The sequence below is a fragment of the Piliocolobus tephrosceles genome, chromosome 5 (genome assembly GCF_002776525.5).
Source record: "Piliocolobus tephrosceles isolate RC106 chromosome 5, ASM277652v3, whole genome shotgun sequence".
NCBI lineage: Eukaryota > Metazoa > Chordata > Mammalia > Primates > Cercopithecidae > Piliocolobus > Piliocolobus tephrosceles.
The window spans coordinates 139,479,210-139,497,674 of NC_045438.1; the positions used below are offsets into that span (position 1 = coordinate 139,479,210).

The 18,465-nt window shown below is 36.0% G+C and overlaps 1 protein-coding gene across 1 annotated transcript; it reads left to right on the plus strand.

Annotated features, from left to right (window-relative positions):
• Window positions 1-17,252: 17,252 nt before the first annotated feature.
• LOC111525962 (olfactory receptor 2G3-like) lies at window positions 17,253-18,185 on the plus strand. The gene has a single exon (XM_023191642.2). The coding sequence runs from the start codon at window positions 17,253-17,255 to the stop codon at window positions 18,183-18,185; it is 933 nt and encodes a 310-aa protein (XP_023047410.2).
• Window positions 18,186-18,465: the final 280 nt, after the last annotated feature.

Here is an 18,465-nt window from a genome sequence, read left to right on the forward strand (position 1 = left end):
GATATGTGCTTTCACATGGCCTCTACCATACAGTGTAGAATTGTCCCTATAGAAATCAAGAAGCCTATTTCTATGACATTTTCAACCACTTTCTTAGCTAATAAAAAATCTAGTAACTACATCATTTTTAAAATGTGAATACTTCCCTCACTAATGTGCTTTAATGTTCTGGCAATGGGAGTATCATCTGGGCAATCCTGGGACATGAAAAGAAGTGAGTGAGAGGGTCAGATGTGTTAAATGTACTCCAAAATGTTTATCATCATAAATCTCCAGATTTTTTCTAAAATACACTAATTATTTCATGGCATATTAACTTCGTTTAGTACTTCACTTAATAGAAGCTATTGGTTAGTTGAGCTTTTAAATTAACCCAATGAATAAACGGTCTTAGCTTCTCCCAGCTGTTTGAGCCAGCACATACAATTAGAGTCTCTTTAAAGTGCTCTCATGTTGATAAATTGGGCTTAATCCACATTTGGTTCAGTCAAATGTTTTCTGTCTTCATGACAATCCATTCCAACATAATCCCCAAGATTTTTGTAGCTTAAAATGGCAAATTTTATAATTATTTTCTGTCTGCTGACACACAACCAGAGTCATCTCTCAGCATGCTCCAGGGAGACAGAAACATCCTACCTAGTTGTATTGTGATTAGTCATGATAAATGATATCCTCTTTAAAGGTATTGCCTCAGATAACATCACAAAAACTTCAACCAAATCATGGTCATTTCACCAAACAAAAGAAATAGGGTGACCTGAGATGAAAACAAAGATTTTTTGGGGGTGGGGGGGATTGATAGCACTCTAATTTATTTGAAACTATCTAGATATTCTCAACACTACAGGAACAGACTTGGATGGGTATTTTGCCACAAGTGCAGCAGAAAAGTTAAGATAATTCACTCCAATGCACTACAAGCTTTCATAATGTGTGCTGAAATGTCCCTCCAAAGTTTGGGAGTGCCCTTAAAGGGCAGAAAGCTAGGGACAGGACTGGGAAGCAAATAGAAGTCCTCACTGACCCAAAAGGCTGGAAGCCAGACTATAAAGCAAAGAGAAATCTCCTATAGTCCAAAAGGCTGGTAGCTTCACTACTTATATGGACTCTCACCAGAATTCAGGCCCACCCTTCCTTCAAAATATTTGAAGCCAGTGGTTAACTGGATTTAACCAAATTTGCAACAGATTTAAGCTTAGCTACACAACAGACAATCTCATTTCCCCATACTCATATCCTGATAAATACGGAATGTGTCCTATCCTAGGGATAAATATTACTTATTATTTATTTCTTTCCCTACAATTAGTTTTTACACAATGGTATAGACTGTTTGTGTCACTCCGAATTTATATATTGAAGCCCTTACCCCAGTGTGATGATATTTGAAGGTAGAGTCTTTGGGAAGTTAAATTAGGTTTAGATGCAGTCATGAGAGTGGGGCCCCCATGTTAGGGTTAGTGTTTTTATAAGAAAAGGAAGAAAGATCAGAGCTTTATCTACATAATGTGAGAATACAGTGAAAGGTCTGTCAGCAAGAGAGAATTCACCAAAAACTAAATTTTCAGGCATCTTAAATTTGGACATTCCAGCCTCTAGAATTGTGAGAAATAAATGTCTGTTGTTTAAGCCACCCAAGATATGGTATTTTGTTATAACATCCTGAGCTAAGATATATTTTTGTACCAGGAGTGGGATGTAGCTGAAAATGTAGAAGTGGTTTTAAAACTGGAAAAGGGGTAGAAATTGAAGAAATTTGGGGGTGCATGCTATAAATATGCACATTAATAGCTATTCTGTTTAGGGCTTATAAAGAATATAAGACTGCAGGAGAAAAGCTTCCATTTGCTTATAGAATACATAAATAATTATAAACAGAATGTTGGCAGAAATACGTATGGTAAAGGTCATTCTGGTGAAGGCTTAGACAGAAATGAAGAATATGCTATTGGACAATTGAGCAAAAGTGATTCTTTTTATAAAGTGGTAAAGAACTTGGCTGAATTATATTCATGTTATATTGTTTTGTGGAATGTAAAACCAGTAAGTGATGAAATTAAAAGTGAAAATAGCTGACATTTTTAATCAAAGTGTTGAAGGAGTTACTTTGTTCATCCTGACTGCTTCTACTAAAATGCAAGAAAAAAGAGTGAGATAAATGAATCAAAAAAGGAATTGTTAAACAAAAAGGAGCTGGAACTTAAAAAATTGGAAAGTTCTCAGCCTATCCACACTGCAAAAGATGAGAAAGCATGTTGAGAAAAAAAAAAAAAAAAAACACCAAAGGTGTGGCTGGACCATCACTCAATAAAGAGATTATGGGATTATATAAGCAGAAACACTATCGGTCTGAACTGAAAGATATGGGAATGGGATAAAATGAAGGAAGTCTCTCAGACTTCTTAGATTCTGTGGGACTAGACTATAGAGCTATTCAGATGTGAATGTGTGATATTACTCTTCAAGACAAGGGAAGAAAAGACCCTAAAGGTGTTTTAGAGATTATCAGGGCTGCCTCCTCAGTTTTAAAGGTTGGGGCTATCATCTCAGTTTCAAAGGGCAGTTGGTGTCAGAGTGGCTGCCAGAGCCTTTTGGGTACAATGCAGAGTCACGGGGACATGACCCCTTTCCTGCAGAGCTACAGAGGTCCGACTACCTACTATCCCAGTTTGTCCAGAAAGTGGGACTCTCATCCCAGTAGACCCAGAAGGCAAAGTATGAAACCAAAGAAGATTATCCTTTAAGATCTAATGGTAGTTGCATTACAAGGTTTTAGATTTGCTTGGAACCTGCCACTCGTTTCTTTTTTCCAATTGTTGGAATGAGAATGCCTATTCTATGTCTAATCTACCATTGTATTTTGGAAGTGCGTAATTTATCTAGTTTCACGGACTTATAACTGGGGATGAATTTTCCCTCAGGATCAATCATATCTTGAGCCTCATCTATATCTGATTTAGTTGATATTTAGATGAGACTGGACTTCCAATTTTAGAGTTGATCTTGGAATAAGACTTTGGGGGCTACTGAAATAAGATCAATTTTTTTTTGCATATAAGAAGTACATTAATTTGGGAGACAAAAGACAGAATGCTATGGACTGACTGTATGTGTTCCCCCAAAATTCATATGTTGAAGCCCTAACCCTCAATGTGATGGGGCCTTTGGAAAGTAATTAGGTTTAAATCCGGTCACGAGGGTGGGGCTGTATAAGGGGATTAGTGACCTCATAAAAGGAAGAGGGACCATAAAAAGAAGAGCACACTGTTTCCCTACCACGTGAGGGAACAGCTAGTGAAAAGGCAGTTGTCTGCAAGTCAAGAAGAAGGACCTCATCAGAAACTGCACCTCCTACTCCCTTATCTTAAACCTCCTGGCCTCCAGAACTTTGAGAAATAAGTGTCTGTTGTTTAATCCACCCAGCCTGTGGTATTTTGTTAGAGCAGCCCAAGCTGACCAAGACACACAATGCCTGGCATAAAATAAAAATCAAACACTATGAGGCACACTAACAAGCAAGAAAAATAGAAACAGTACACACCTGTAATGCCAACTACTAGGGAGGCTGGGGCAGGAGAATCGCTTGAACCTGGGAGGCAGAGGTTGCAGTGAGCCGAGATCATGCCACTGCACTCCAGCCTGGGTAACAGAGTGAGACTCCGTCTCAAAAAAAAAAAGAAGAACAAGAAAGGAAAAGAAAGAAACAGGAATCATTCGAAGCTAAAAAGAGGAAATATTCAAGTGAAGTATACTCAGACATGGTTCAGATATTAGAATCATCAGACAAGAATGTTTTAAATATGTTTTAACATTTTGCTGATAAAAGCATATAAGATTTATGAACAAACGGGAGATCTCAACAAAGAGATTAGCACTGTACAGAAGAACTAAATGGAAATGTTAGATATGAAAAATAACATACCAGAAATAATATAAGAAATAAATAATTAATTTGGTGGGCTTAACAATAGGCTGGACTCAGTAGGGGAAAGAATTCATGAACTGAAATGCAGGTTAACCAAAATTATCCAAACTTTAACCCAAAGAGAAAAAAGAAAAAGTATCCAAGTTATGTAGGATATGATCAACTCCTCTGACACATGAGTACTTGGAGCTCCAGAGTATAAGAAAACGAAATAAACAGAAAAAAAAAATCTTAAGAGATAATGGTTGGGAATTTTCCAAAACTAATTAATGACACCACCATAAATCCAAGAAGTTCACCAAGCCCAAAGCAAAATAAATAAGAAAATCACACAATCACCCTTTACCAAAATGATGAAAACAAACGTTAAACAGAAAATCTTACAAGAAACAAGAGAAAAGGAAATACCGACTACAGGATAACAGTGATGACAATACCGGCTGACAATGAAAGTCAGAAAATAAAATGTCATCATTAAGGTGCTGGGCAAGTTGTCAACCTAGGATCTAATATACAGCGAAAATACTTTTCAAAATGAATGCAAAATACATTTTCAGCTTTTTAAAAAGCTGAAACAATTCATCTTCAGAAGAATAGCACTACAGGAAATTATAAAGGAGTCTTTCAAGCTAAAGGGAAATCTTAACATACAGAATGAATGAAAAACACAAGTTTTAATATGTGGATAAATATATATAAGATCTGTTTATGTGTATGTGTATAAATTTGCTTGAAGACTATAGGCTGTTGAAAACAAAAATAATATAAATGTGGAAAAAAGTGAGTGTAATATCTGATATATATTAAGGTAAAATATGTGAATGCCAATAAATCACAAAGAAGGACAAATGGAATTGGAATTGTTCTGCTTTAGGTTTTTACATTGTTTCTGGAGTAGAATAATATTTTTGATGGTATACTTTGATAAGGATGCATTTTTTAATCATTAAAGCAATTTTTTAAAAGACATAAAGTGTTAACTAAAAAGTTAATAAAGGAGATAAAGTGTTAAAAACATAATCAATTCACCCAAAGGAATGCAGCAAAGGAAGAATAGAAGAAATGCAGAATAAATGGGGCGAGTAGAAAAGAAACAACAAAATAGTAACTTGAACCCAAATTACTGATTAAAATGGAAAAATCACTCCAAACTAAAGGCAGAGATTGTTAAGTTGAATAAAATAGTAAAACCCAGCTATAACCTGTCTTCCAGAAACACTTTAAATATAAAAACACAGATAAATAGAAAGTACAAGGATTGGGAAAAATATGCCATGCAAACACAAAGTATTAGAAAGCTGATGTGGCTACATTCACATTAGACAAAGCAGACTTCAAAACAGGGAACTTTACAAGAGAAAGAAATGAGATATCAGATAGAGTAAAATCATCAATACATCATGTATACATAACAGTCAAAAATGAGTATGCAAGTACAGAAAGACTGTGGTGGTCTAGGTTCTGCCAGCTCATGGTTCCTCCCAATTTGCTATTTTGTCATGTATTTTCTGTATTTCTGCACTTCTATTTTGTGTTCTAATTTCATGGTGTCAGCCACATTTTGTGGTTGGCTTTTTAACAATAATGACATTATATTTGGTCACGATCCTTACCTCATCTATGGCAACAATTTGGTGGAAATTGATCTTCACATGACATTTATTTTCCTGTAAATTTCTTGGTTTTATCTTGCAGAGTTTTGCATATGCCCAGTAATAGATTTTTTAATAAAAGCTATACTTTTGTGGTTATTGATTGTTAAAAAATTTATTGTTCATGAACTCAATTTTTATTTTCCTACCACTATTACAACATTCATGTTGGAAAGGAGGAAAGTCCTTGTTCTAAGACAGCAAAAATACTATGAACCAGGTAAATTTGTATGAGAGCTAGTCTTGTCTTTTCTTTATCTCAATCAACTGAAAATTTTCTGCTCTTGGTGTACTATGATAAAAATTATTTGTTCTTTCCACTCTTTAAACAATAGACCACTTGCTTCAAAAGTGGCTTATCTATGTGATTCCAACTTCTGCTTTTCCTGGGTATCACATGGAGATTCACGATAATTTATATTGCCAACCTTCATTTTTGTTCTTGTTGTAACAAGGGACAGTTGGTTTTATATTCCAGGCCTTGAGATTTGCTTAGGGAAAGCGGGCTTCTTCAGTTCAGTAGTGATGAACCTACCCTATGATCTGTCTTAAGCCCCTCTTTTTGACCCTAGCCCTACCTTCAGACGCCATTATTTAGTGGTCAAATTTTCAAGTGTATCTTAGATTATTGTGGTTTTCATTCTCCTTATTAATTTTTAAAGAGAAGAATGGGAAATACAGATATTTTACTCAACCATAAAAACACTGAAAATTTCACATTCATTGATGATCAATAGCTAAAGTTATTACAAGATAAATGTTCTCTGTTCCTATAAAATAAATGCAACAGAAAAAAAACTAGCCAAAGTATTTTTAAACTATGTCTAGTTGCAAGTACATTGGGCTACATTTTATAGCATTAATGAATCATAAAGTCAGTATTTCTAAACACTATACATACCACACTGTTTCTAAGTTTACCTCTATCAAATATTTACCACGGGTATTTTTTTATTCTTTTGATTACATTTCTCCTCTCATTCATTTTGTAGATTGCTAATATGAGCATCAATTGCTGTTCTGTGCTGAAATCATAAGTATATTTGCCAATTAAGTTTATTACAAAACTTTAGGTCATTTTTGGAAAATTGGATAAAGAGTCAAGAACCATTGACTTATATTCAGGAGATGCATCTCATGTGCAAAGACACACATAGGCTTAAAATAAAGGGAAGGAGGAATATTTACCAAAATAAAAAATAAAAAAAACAGGGGTTACAAGCCTAGTCTCTGATAAAACAGATTTTAAACCAATTACACAATGGTAAAGGGATCAATGCAACAAGAAGAGCTAACTATCCTAAATATATATGCACCCAATACAGGAACACACAGATTTATAAAGCAAGTTCTTAAGGACCTACAAAGTTACTTAGACTCCCACACAATAATACTGGGAGACTTTAACACCTCACTGTCAATATTAGACAGATCAACAAGACAGAAAATTAACAAGGATATTCAAGACTTGAACTCAGCTCTGGGCCAAGTGAACCTAATACACATCTACAGAATTCTCCACCCCAAATAAACAAAACACACATTCTTCTCAGCACCACATTGCAGTTATTCTAAAACTGACCACATAATTAGAAGTAAAACAATCCTCAGCAAATGCAAAAGAACAGAAATCATTACAAACTGTCTCTCAGACCACAGTGCAATCAAACTCACTCAAAACTGCATGACGACATAGAAACTGAACAACCTGCTCCTGAATGACTACTGGGTAAAAAATGAAATTAAGGTGGAAATAAGTAATTTATCTAAAACCAATGAGAACAAAGACACAACATACCAGAATGTCTGAGACACAGCTAAAGCAGTGTTTAGAGAAAAATTTATAGCACTAAATACCCACAGGAGAAAGTGGGAAAGATCTAAAATCGACAGCCTAACATCACAATGACAAGAACTAGAGAAGCAGAGCAAACAAATTCAAAAGCTGGCAGAAGACAAAAAATAACTAAGATCAGAGCAGAACTGAAGGAGATAGAGACATGAAAAACCTTTCAAAAATCAATGAATCCAGGAGCTGGATTTTAGAAAAGATTAACAAAATAGATAGACTGCTACCCCGACTAATAAAGAAGAAAAGAGAAAAGAATCAAATAGACACAATAAAAAATAATAAGAGTTATATCACCACTGATTCCACAGAAATACAAACTACCATCAGAGAATATTATAAGCACGTCTATGCAAATAAACTAGAAAATCAAGAAGAAATGGATAAATTCCTGGACACATACACCCTCCCAAGAATAAACCAGGAAGAAGTCAAATCACTGAATAGACCAAAAGCAAGTTCTGAAACTGAGGCAGTAATTAATAGCCTACCAACCAAAAAAGCCCAGGACCAGATGGATTCACAGCCGAATTCCACCAGAGGTACAAAATGGAACTGATACCATTCCTTCTGAAACTATTTCAAATAATAGAAAAAGAGGGATTCTTCCCTAACTCATTTTATGAGGTCAGCATCATCCTGACACCAAAACCTGGCAGAGACACACACACACAAAAAGAAAATTTCAGGCCAATATATCATGGCAAATCGAATCCAGCAGCACATCAAAAAGCTTATCCACCACGATCAAGTTAGCTTCATCCCTGGGATGCAAGCCTGGTTCAACACAAGCAAATCAATAAACGTAATCCATTACATAAACAGAACGAATGACAAAAACCACATGATTGTCTTAATAGATGCAGAAAAGGCCTTTGATAAAATTCAATACCCCTTCATGCTAAAAACTCTCAATAAACTAGGTATTGATGGAACACACACACACATATATATATATATATAAGACCTATTCAAATTTTGTTACATATATAGAGAATATGTCTATTATAGTATAAAGTGAAAATTAAATACGTAACTCTTCTATAATGAGGCACATCACCCTGCAAAAACCAATAATGTCATTATAAGACAAATTATGCTGCATTATATCATACAAATGAAATGCAATATATTCAATGCTCTGCCACTTTTAATTATCAATATATCTTGACCCTGTTTCTATATGAGTATATACAAACTTGTGCAATTATGTTGAATGTATATAATATTCATTTAACTAGCTCCTTCTTGATGATCATGTGTGCTGTTTCCAACTTTTTACATTAAAATAATGTTTTGCAAATATTTTAGGATGCATGCAGTATAAATTCCCAGAAGTGAAATTACTGATAGTTCAAAATATTATTATGTACATTTTATTGTGAAAGACAACAGCAAATAGTCTTCCAAAAAGAATTTATACTTCTCCACACAGATTATGAAACTGACGATTTTCTAAACATTTGCAACATTGTTGATTCTTAACAATCACTTAAATATAAGCCATTTCAGGAAGAAAAGATGCCTCAACTTTTCAATTTCAACTTACTAATTAGAATAGGATTGAAATTATTTTCATGTGTTTATTTCTTTTTTTTCCCAAAATGTCTTTTAGGATATTTGTCCATTTTCGTAGAAACTTTTTTAATTTGGGAGAAATAAAAAGTCAAAAAGCTATTTTTATTAAGAAAAGGAATATTTTTCTACTATGTGTATTAATGGTTTCATTTGGGTACTATCGAACCACGTGGTTTATCCATCACTGAATTTTCTATTAAAATTTATGATATATCCTTTTTCTCAAATTTTGTTTTGATAATATCTGAAAAATAATAATATGTTCACATTCTGATTAATAAATACTTTTAATCAGTTGTGATTTTTAAAGAAATGTTCATAAATTATAATGGCACTTCCATAATGGTGGTGTGGCTCATTGCCCTGTAAAACAACCATGACTGATAGAATTTTTTTAATTCCAAGTCTCTGAAAGTTGTCTTAAGAGAAAACAACAAATGAAGTAATACTTATTCATGGCCGGGCGCGGTGGCTCACGCCTGTTATCCCAGCACTTTGGGAGGCAGAGGCGAGCGGATCACTTGAGGTCAGGAGATAGAGACCAGCCTGGCCAACATGATGAAACCCCGTCTCTACTAAAAATACAAAAATTAGCCTGGCGTGATGGTGTGCACCTGTGGTCCCAGCTACTCAGGAGGCTGAGGCAGGAGAATCGCTTGAACCCAGGACTTGGAGCTTGTGGTGAGCCGATATCGCGCCACTGCACTCCAGCCTGGGCGATAGAGCGAGACTCCATCTCAAAAAAAAAAAAAAAAAAATACTTATTCAAGATAATCTATGAAATCTCAGTAAGAAGATCAAGAATCTAAGGCACTTGAGCCACAGCCTGCTTTCCTACCCAGTTCAGTGTGATGGAAGCTCCACTCTGGACAGGTGTGGCCAAGAAGAAAAGGATCCCTTCCCCCTCAGCTCCCAGTCATGAAATATAGTATCTCACTGGGAGGGGCAGAATGGCAGCATTTCTTATGACTTTCACTTCTGAGTTATCAAGGCTACATTCCCAGAGATGTAAATAAAAGATTGGGTCTACCTTCCTGCACTCCACACATAAGGTGGATACCCTATGCCAAGCATGTTAAGCCAAGAATACTGGAACTGTTATCACCCTTGCCCTAGCTCACTTGTAAACAGAGGTCCAACACTGGGAGAGGCAAGCAAAGAAAAGTAAAAGCTACCACTCTTGGCCAGAGCACTGGCCTTGGAAAAGTGGCATGGAAGGTTTTGTCTAGGGACAGGGGAAGAACACAGCATTCAATAGCTGCAAAAAAGGCTTTCAATAAAATTCAACTTCTCTGGATTCTAAAAACACTCAATAAATTAGGTATGGATGGAACATATCTAAAAATAGTAAGAGGTATTTATGACAAACCCACAGCTAATATCATACTGAATGGGCAAAAGCTGGAAACATTCCCTTTGAAAACCGGCACGAGACAAGGATGCCCTCTCTCACAACTCCTATTCAACATAGTATTGGAAGTTCTGGCCAGGGCAATCAGGCAAGAGAAAGAAAGAAAGCATATTCAATTAGGAAGAGAGGAAGTCAAATTGTATCTGTTTGCAGATGACATGATTGTATGTGATTGTATATTTAGAAAACCCCATCACCTCAGTCCAAAATCTCCTTAAGCTGATAAGCAACTTCAGCAAGGTCTCAGGATACATAATCAACATGCAAAAATCAGGCATTTCTATACTCCAATAATAGACAAACACAAAGCCAAATCATGAATGAACTCCCATTCACAATTGCTACAAAGAGAATAAAATACCTAGGAATACGACTTACAAGGGATGTGAAGGACCTCTTTTCAAGCACAACTACAAACCACTTCTCAAGGAAATAACAGAGGACACAAACAAATGGAAAAACATTCCATGATTATGGATAGAAAGAATCAATATAGTGAAAAGGGCCATACTGCCCAAAGTAATTTATAGATTCAATGCTCTCCCCATCAAGCTACCATTGACTTTCTTCACAGAATTAGAAAAACCTACTTTAAATTTCATATGGAATGAAAAAAGAGCTTCTATAGCCAGGACAATCCTAAGCAAAAAGAACAAAGCTGGAGGCATCACACTACCTGACTTCAAACTATACTGCAAGGGTACAGTAGCCAAAACAGCATGGTACTGGTACCAAAACAGATATATAGACCAATGGAACAAAACAGAGGCCTCAAAAATAATGCCACACATCTACTACCATCTGATCTTTGACAAACCTGACAAAAAACAAGCAATGGGGAAAGAATCCCCTGTTTAATAAATGGTATTGAAAAAACTGGCTGCCCATATGCAAAAACTGAAACTGGACCCCTTCCTTACACCTTATACAAAAACTAACTCAAGATAAATTAAAGGCTTAAATGTAAGGCCTAAAAACATAAAAACCCTAGAGGAAAACTTAGGCAATACCATTCAGGATGGGCAAAGACTTCACAACTAAAACACCAACAGCAATGGCAACAAAGGCCAAAATAGACAAATGGGATCTAATCAAAGTAAAGAGCTTCTGCACAGCAAAAGAAACTATCAACAGAGTGAAAAGGTAACCTACAGAATGGGAGAAAATTTTTGCAATCTATCCATCTGACAAAGGGCCAACGTCTAGAATCTACAAGGAACTTAAACAAATTTACAACAACAACAACAAAAACTCATCAAAAAGTGGGTGAAGCATATGAATCAACACTTCTCCAAAGAAGACATATATGTGACCAACAAACATGCAAAAAAGCTCGTCATCACTGGTCATTAGGGAAATGCAAATCAAAACCACAATGAGATATCATCTCATGCCAGTTAGAATGGCAATCACTAAACAGTTAGGAAACTACAGATACTGGAGAGGATATGGAGAAACAGGAACACTTTTACACTGTTTTGGGGGTGAAAATTAGTTCGACCATTGTAGAAGACAGTGTGGCAATTCCTCAAGGATCTAGAACCAGCAATACCATTTGACCCAGCATTCCCATTACTGGGTATATACCCAAAGGATTATAAATCATTCTGCTATAAAGACACAAGCACATGTATGTTTATTGCAGCACTATTTACAATAGCAAAGACTTGAAACCAACCCAAATGCCCATCAATGATAGACTGGATAAAGAAAATGTGGCACATATACCCCATGGAATACTATGTAGCCATAATAAAGGATGAGTTCATGTCCTTTGCAGGGACATGGATGAAGCTGGAAATCATCATTTTCAGCAAACTAACACAGGAACAGAAAACCAAACACTGCATGTCCTCACTCATAACTGGGAGTTGAAAAATGAGAACATATGGACACAGGGAGGGGAACATCACACACTGGGGTCTTTTAGGGGGTGGGGAGCCAGGGGAGGGATAGCATTAGGAGAAATACCTAATGTAGATGATGGGTTGACGGGTGCATCAATCACCATGGCACGTGTGTACCTACGTAACAAACTTCCACGTCTACACATGTATCTCAGAACTTAAAATATATATATAAAGGAATTGCTCCTATCCAGAATAATCAGGCAAGTGAAAGAAAAAAAATGGCATGTAAATAGGAAGAAAGTCAAGCTATCTCTGTTTGCAGACCACATGATACTAAATCTAGAAAACCCACTGCCTCAGCCTAAAAGCTCCTTCAGTTGATGAACAACTTCAGCAACATTTCAGAATACAAATCCATATACAAAAATCACTAGCATTACTATACAGCAACAGCCAAGCCAAGAGCCAAATTAGAACAGCAATCCCTTTCTAATTTGGGAATTACAATTGCCACAAAAAGGATAGAATACTTAGGGATACAGCTAAACAGGTAGGTGAAAGATCTCTACAATGAGAATTACAAAACACTGCTTAAAAAAATCAGAGAAGACACAAACAAATGGAATAACATCCCATGCTTGTGGATAGGAAGAATCAATATTATTAAAATGGCCATACTACCATTTGATAGGATAGGTATTTGATAGGAATAGTATGCTATTCCTATCAAAATACCAATGACATTCTTTGCAGAACTAGGAAAATCTATTTTAAATTTCATATGGAACCAAAACAGAGCCCGAATAATTTTTTTCTGGAATAAATTTACTTTCAGCAGTGTGTAGAATAATTTAAATAATTGAATTAATTTGTAATATTTTCAAATCTATGTTAATTCACGTGACTATTATGCAATTTTAAGATGTTGTTTTGTTGCCAAAGTTATACTTGACTAAAATAGTATTTGAACCTTGCCTTTTATTTTGTTAACCTCTGGTATATACAAAGATTTCCTACAAATGAATTTGGAAAAAGCTGAGGACTTGAATGGATATTACACATAAGATGTCTCAATGACTATAAATATAAGAAAAACTGGTCAACTTCATTAGTTAGTAGGTGAGTACAAATTAAAATCATAATGATATATTCATGACATACTACCAGAATGGCTAAAATTAAAAGAGCAGAAAACACTGTTAGCATAGATTTGGCACAACTGTAATTCTCACCATACTGTGGAGTTTAAGTTTGTGCAACCAACTTCCAGAATTAGTGGTATCTACCAAAGCCGAATATATGCATACCTCAAACCTAAGCAATTTCTCCACAGTATAGTCCCTGACAAAATGCTTACATTTCTTACCAAATACACGTACTAAAATGATTGCAGCAGCAATATTCACAAAAGACAAAAACCATAAACACCCAAATGTCTAGCCTATCAGTACTACAAAGGATTAAAAAGTTGTGGCATATTTATACAATGAAATACAATGCAGTAAAAATACAGTGCTGTATTGGTACATGCAACCACATAAATGAATCTCACAAAGATAACATTGAATAAATATTAACAAAAACAAAAGAAATAACGCTGTATGATTTTATTTACATATAGTTCAAAAAATCATAATAATGGTTACAAGGGGCAGGTATAAGTAGTATATGGAAATGAAATTGAGAGTCATTCTGGAATGTTTCTTACATTCTTTCCTTGATCAAGATGTGTTCACTTTGTAATAATTGATTAAGTTGCACCTTCATGAACTATTTTATATAGACTATTTTTTAAAATGAAAGCTTTCAAAAAAATCTAGATTCTATTGAAGATTCAGAATACTTTGCAATCATGGGGCTCAATGCATAGAAAATTGATCATCTAGAGCTCAGCAGTTGTTTTTTCTTCAGATGTGGCATGTGCAGCAAAATGTGCACCACTCTTTTATTACTGCGTATAGACCTTAGCTAAATGTTTGTTGACGTTCATCATTGCATTTCTGCAATTGTTTTTCTTACACCTGATCCACTCAGTCATTCATATCACCTGCTCGTATTGAATATGCATGAGATTTTTCTTGGACCCTAAAATATTTATAGAATTTGCCTTAGACAAATAGAGTTTCACTTCCTCTATTGAGACCTGAAAAAAAATCATAAAGGAAGCATATGAATGTGTATAGATGTATAGGTGACAGACAGGAAGTTAATGGAATCTCCCCCGGGCCCTCTGTTTTGTCTTGGAAGTCCAAGCTGTGGGACACTGGGTTGGAGGATTTAAGAATTTGTTGAAAATTTGCTATTGTGATGCAAGAGACAAACAACAAGATACACACAGAATGACCTCTGGGCAGAAGAGAGCCCATTTGAAGTTGAGAAAGACCAGAGGTGTTTAAGGGCACCATTCAAAACATTTATATATCTATCTCCAGCAACAGTCAAGTGTTCCTATTAGATATGAAGGAAAAGGCCCTGTTGGAAGGCTCCAGACCTGCCATTTTTGTCTCAGTAGAGGTGAGGTAAAGGCAAGGTGCCCCAAAATTTAAAGTTATTAAGAAGAGAATTGAAAGTTATGAGTCAATATGATAAATTAATTATATGTACTTGCATATATAAAATACTAGATTTTTGATAGAAACTTAACAGCAGAAATGAGAAAATTAAATGTTGGGAGGCTATGAGGGCAGAAGTTAAATATCTTTGCAGTTTTGCCCAGATTTAAACAATACTGAAAGATCAGACAGTCAAAAGTGTTTCTTTCAGCATAATCTCCTGGGACAGTTCATCTTTGGATACTACAGAGCCTGATATTAATTGCCATGTTGGGAGAACTGTGTCCCTGGGACCTTTTTGGATTCAGTGTCCTGTGTCCTTGCCAGTGTCTCCTGATTTGCTGATCTTCAGCCATCTCGAACCTCAAATAACAGCCCCGACAACCAATACATGAGCCTTAGGCACTGACTTGTCACTTGAAGGTAATAATGGTTTGAACTCTGTGGCTTAAACTTCCTTTTTGTATTAAAATACGATTACTAGTGCAAAAAAAAAATGTGGAAAACTTTGTCTTGTAACATATTTACTTCTTTTTATGCTTTGATTTTATTTCTATACCATGCCCATGATTCTTAACTTTTAATGGCGAACTGGTTTAAAGTGACATTCATCTGGGTGAGGGGAAGTGATATAGTGCACATGTTAAATTTCACGTCATGGTAAAATAAAATTCTTCTACAAGCCTGAAACAAACATATTCTTACAAATAAGGAGCTGGTTCATGACTGTGAATTGATCTCTCATCGCATTTCTTCAGAGGTATTGTGTGTGTGTGTGTGTGTGTGTGTTAAAAACACAGGAAAAGTCTCCTTCGATTGGGATGGGTAAATCGGCAATGAGCAAGCTGCATTAAAGAGATTAGAACAAGAGTGACATGTGCCTGGCTTTATTTCATTCCTTTGATAGAAGTAAAATGAGTACAATTTAGTGTAGCTAAATGGGTGGGAATTAACATAAATGAGAGGATCAGAAGACTTATGCATGTATGTATGTCTTTATGAGTATATATGTGTATAACTGTGAATGAATTTATTACAACTATATATATTTAGTGTATGTTATATTGAATATATCACATACCGCATATATATAAACTGGTTTGTTCCTTGGGGGTCCTTTCATGTTCTCTTTTTACTATTGTGCTCTCCTCACCCTATTTTGAGGGATCACTCAGTGTCTTCATCCTCTTATGGGGTACCCAGATGCCTCCTCTGACTTTTCCTGTGACTTCATTTCATTTCCATTGAGTTCTGCTTAAGTACAATTTTTACATAAGTGAAATAAATATTTAAAAAATCAGTGAAAATTATCTTATATCTTTTACTTTCATGATTAATTTTCAGAACAAATATTAATGCAATTTCAGGATATACAATTATTATAGGGGAAGAATTTTAGGCTGGAGTAATTTTTGCTGATGCCATGTGGAAGGTGCCTATTTGTCCTAACTATGAGGTAAAGTCAAGAACTTTGGGTATATACTTTGTATCAGTGAATATATTTTAAACTTCTGCATTTATAACTGTTTAGACTTTTAAAAAGCCAATTAAAATTTTTGATCTTTTAGTCTTCTAGAAGATAAACATTCTATGTTGGTTTGATGCCCATGGAGGCAGCTTCTTTGTCTTACTAAAGAGGACTCCTTATCCTGATCACCACTCTTTCCATTCAGAATCAACCACCTCTTCATTCAACACACAAGACCGGGAGCTGACTGCCTTCCCTAACACCACACACCAAAGAAGAGAAGGAGGGTTGCTGTGAATAAACTGCATGAGCTTACATCATCAATATGCTGGTGGACTAAATGAGTCAACTGATCCCTAAAGAAAATATGTCATTGAAAGTATGTGTCCATATAATCAAACATTAAGTTATAAATGTTAATATCATTACTCTCAATAGCCAAATGTTTGCCATTTTATAGGAAAAATAATGTCTATAATCTCCAGAAGCTAGCTAACATTCATATAAAGAAAAACCTTTAAAAAATACCCAACTCAAAATTTACAGTTGAAGAATGGAAATGCTATTTATATTAATTACTTGCATATATTAACCATTACTGAGTTTTTTCACTGAATTTGAACTATTTGTCCTAAGTTATAAATTGATTGAATGTACTTTATTCCTTTGACATTTTCTTTCTTTCTCTATTTTTTCAGTGATACATTTTATCTCAGCTTCTAATAGTTACCTGTCAGGAAAACACTGCTTCCACAATAGGCTTCATGTGTCTCTCTGTATTATGTATTTTCTTTAAGGTCTTCCTTTGTAGTTTCTATACCAAAATTTATTCCATGAGTCACTGTAACAGCTCTGAGTTAGTGTTTTGATTAAATGTTTATTAAAGGTTGATATTGTGCCCAATGGCCAACACATTATCCTCCCTGAATTCTTGTAATGTCTTGCTCCTGTTCTGAACAGGGTGATGGGCATGACCAACAGCAGTGTCAAGGGAAACGTCATCCTGGTGGGCTCCTCTGATCAGCCCCACCTGGAAAAGATACTCTTTGTGGCTGTTTTGATATCCTATCTCCTTACCCTTGTGGGAAATACAGTAATTACTCTGATCTGCTCTGTAGACCCTAAACTCAAGACACCCATGTACTTTTTTCTTACTCACCTCTCCTTAGTTGACATCTGTTTTACCACCAGTATTGTCCCTCAGCTGCTGTGGAACCTAAAAGGACCTGCCAAAACAATCACATTCCTGGGTTGTGTCATCCAGCTCTACGTCTCCCTGGCATTGGGCTCCACTGAGCGCGTCCTCCTGGCTGTAATGGCTTTTGATCGCTATGCTGCAGTTTGCAAACCTCTCCACTATACAGCTGTAATGAACCCTCGGCTGTGCCAGGCTCTGGCAGGGGTTGCGTGGCTGCGTGGAGTGGGAAACACTCTCATCCAGGGAACTGTCACCCTCTGGCTGCCTCGCTGTGGACAACAGTTGCTCCATCATTTCTTCTGTGAGGTACCCTCCATGATTAAGCTTGCATGTGTGGACATCCATGACAATGAGATTCAGCTCTTTGTTGCCTCATTGGTCTTACTCCTCTTGCCCTTAATGCTAATATTGCTGTCCTATGGACATATTGCCAAGGTGGTCATAAGGATCAAGTCAGTCCAGGCCTGGTGCAAAGCCCTAGGGACATGTGGATCCCACTTGATAGTAGTGTCCCTCTTCTATGGGACCATCTCAGCTGTCTACATCCAGCCCAACAGTTCTTATGCCCATGCTCATGGGAAGCTCATCTCCCTCTTCTATACAGTTGTGACCCCGACCCTCAATCCCCTCATCTATACACTGAGGAATAATGACGTGAAAGGAGCACTGCAAAGATTGTTTCACAGAGACTTCACATAAAAAATGAAACGGAGTACACAGTGCTCAACTTTTTTTACAAAGAAACTTTAAAGGTCATCTTGTATAATTTTAGCAGTCTATAAAGGAAGAGATGTAATATTCTCCATCTGCATTACTGTATTTCACTTGGCCTCAGAACTGTCTATCATCTCCAATCTCTTTCCAGACTTCTTTTGAGCCCATGTAAGGCAATATTTCCCCACATGTTTTAAATCTCTATGAGTCACATCATTTCTGTTTCTCGCTCTCCCTCCCTGTGCTTTCCTTTAGCCTTCCTTCC

Excerpts from the sequence above, each read along its gene's own strand:
- LOC111525962 (XM_023191642.2), top strand. The coding sequence starts at position 17,253 with ATGGGCATGACCAACAGCAGTGTCAAGGGAAACGTCATCCTGGTGGGC.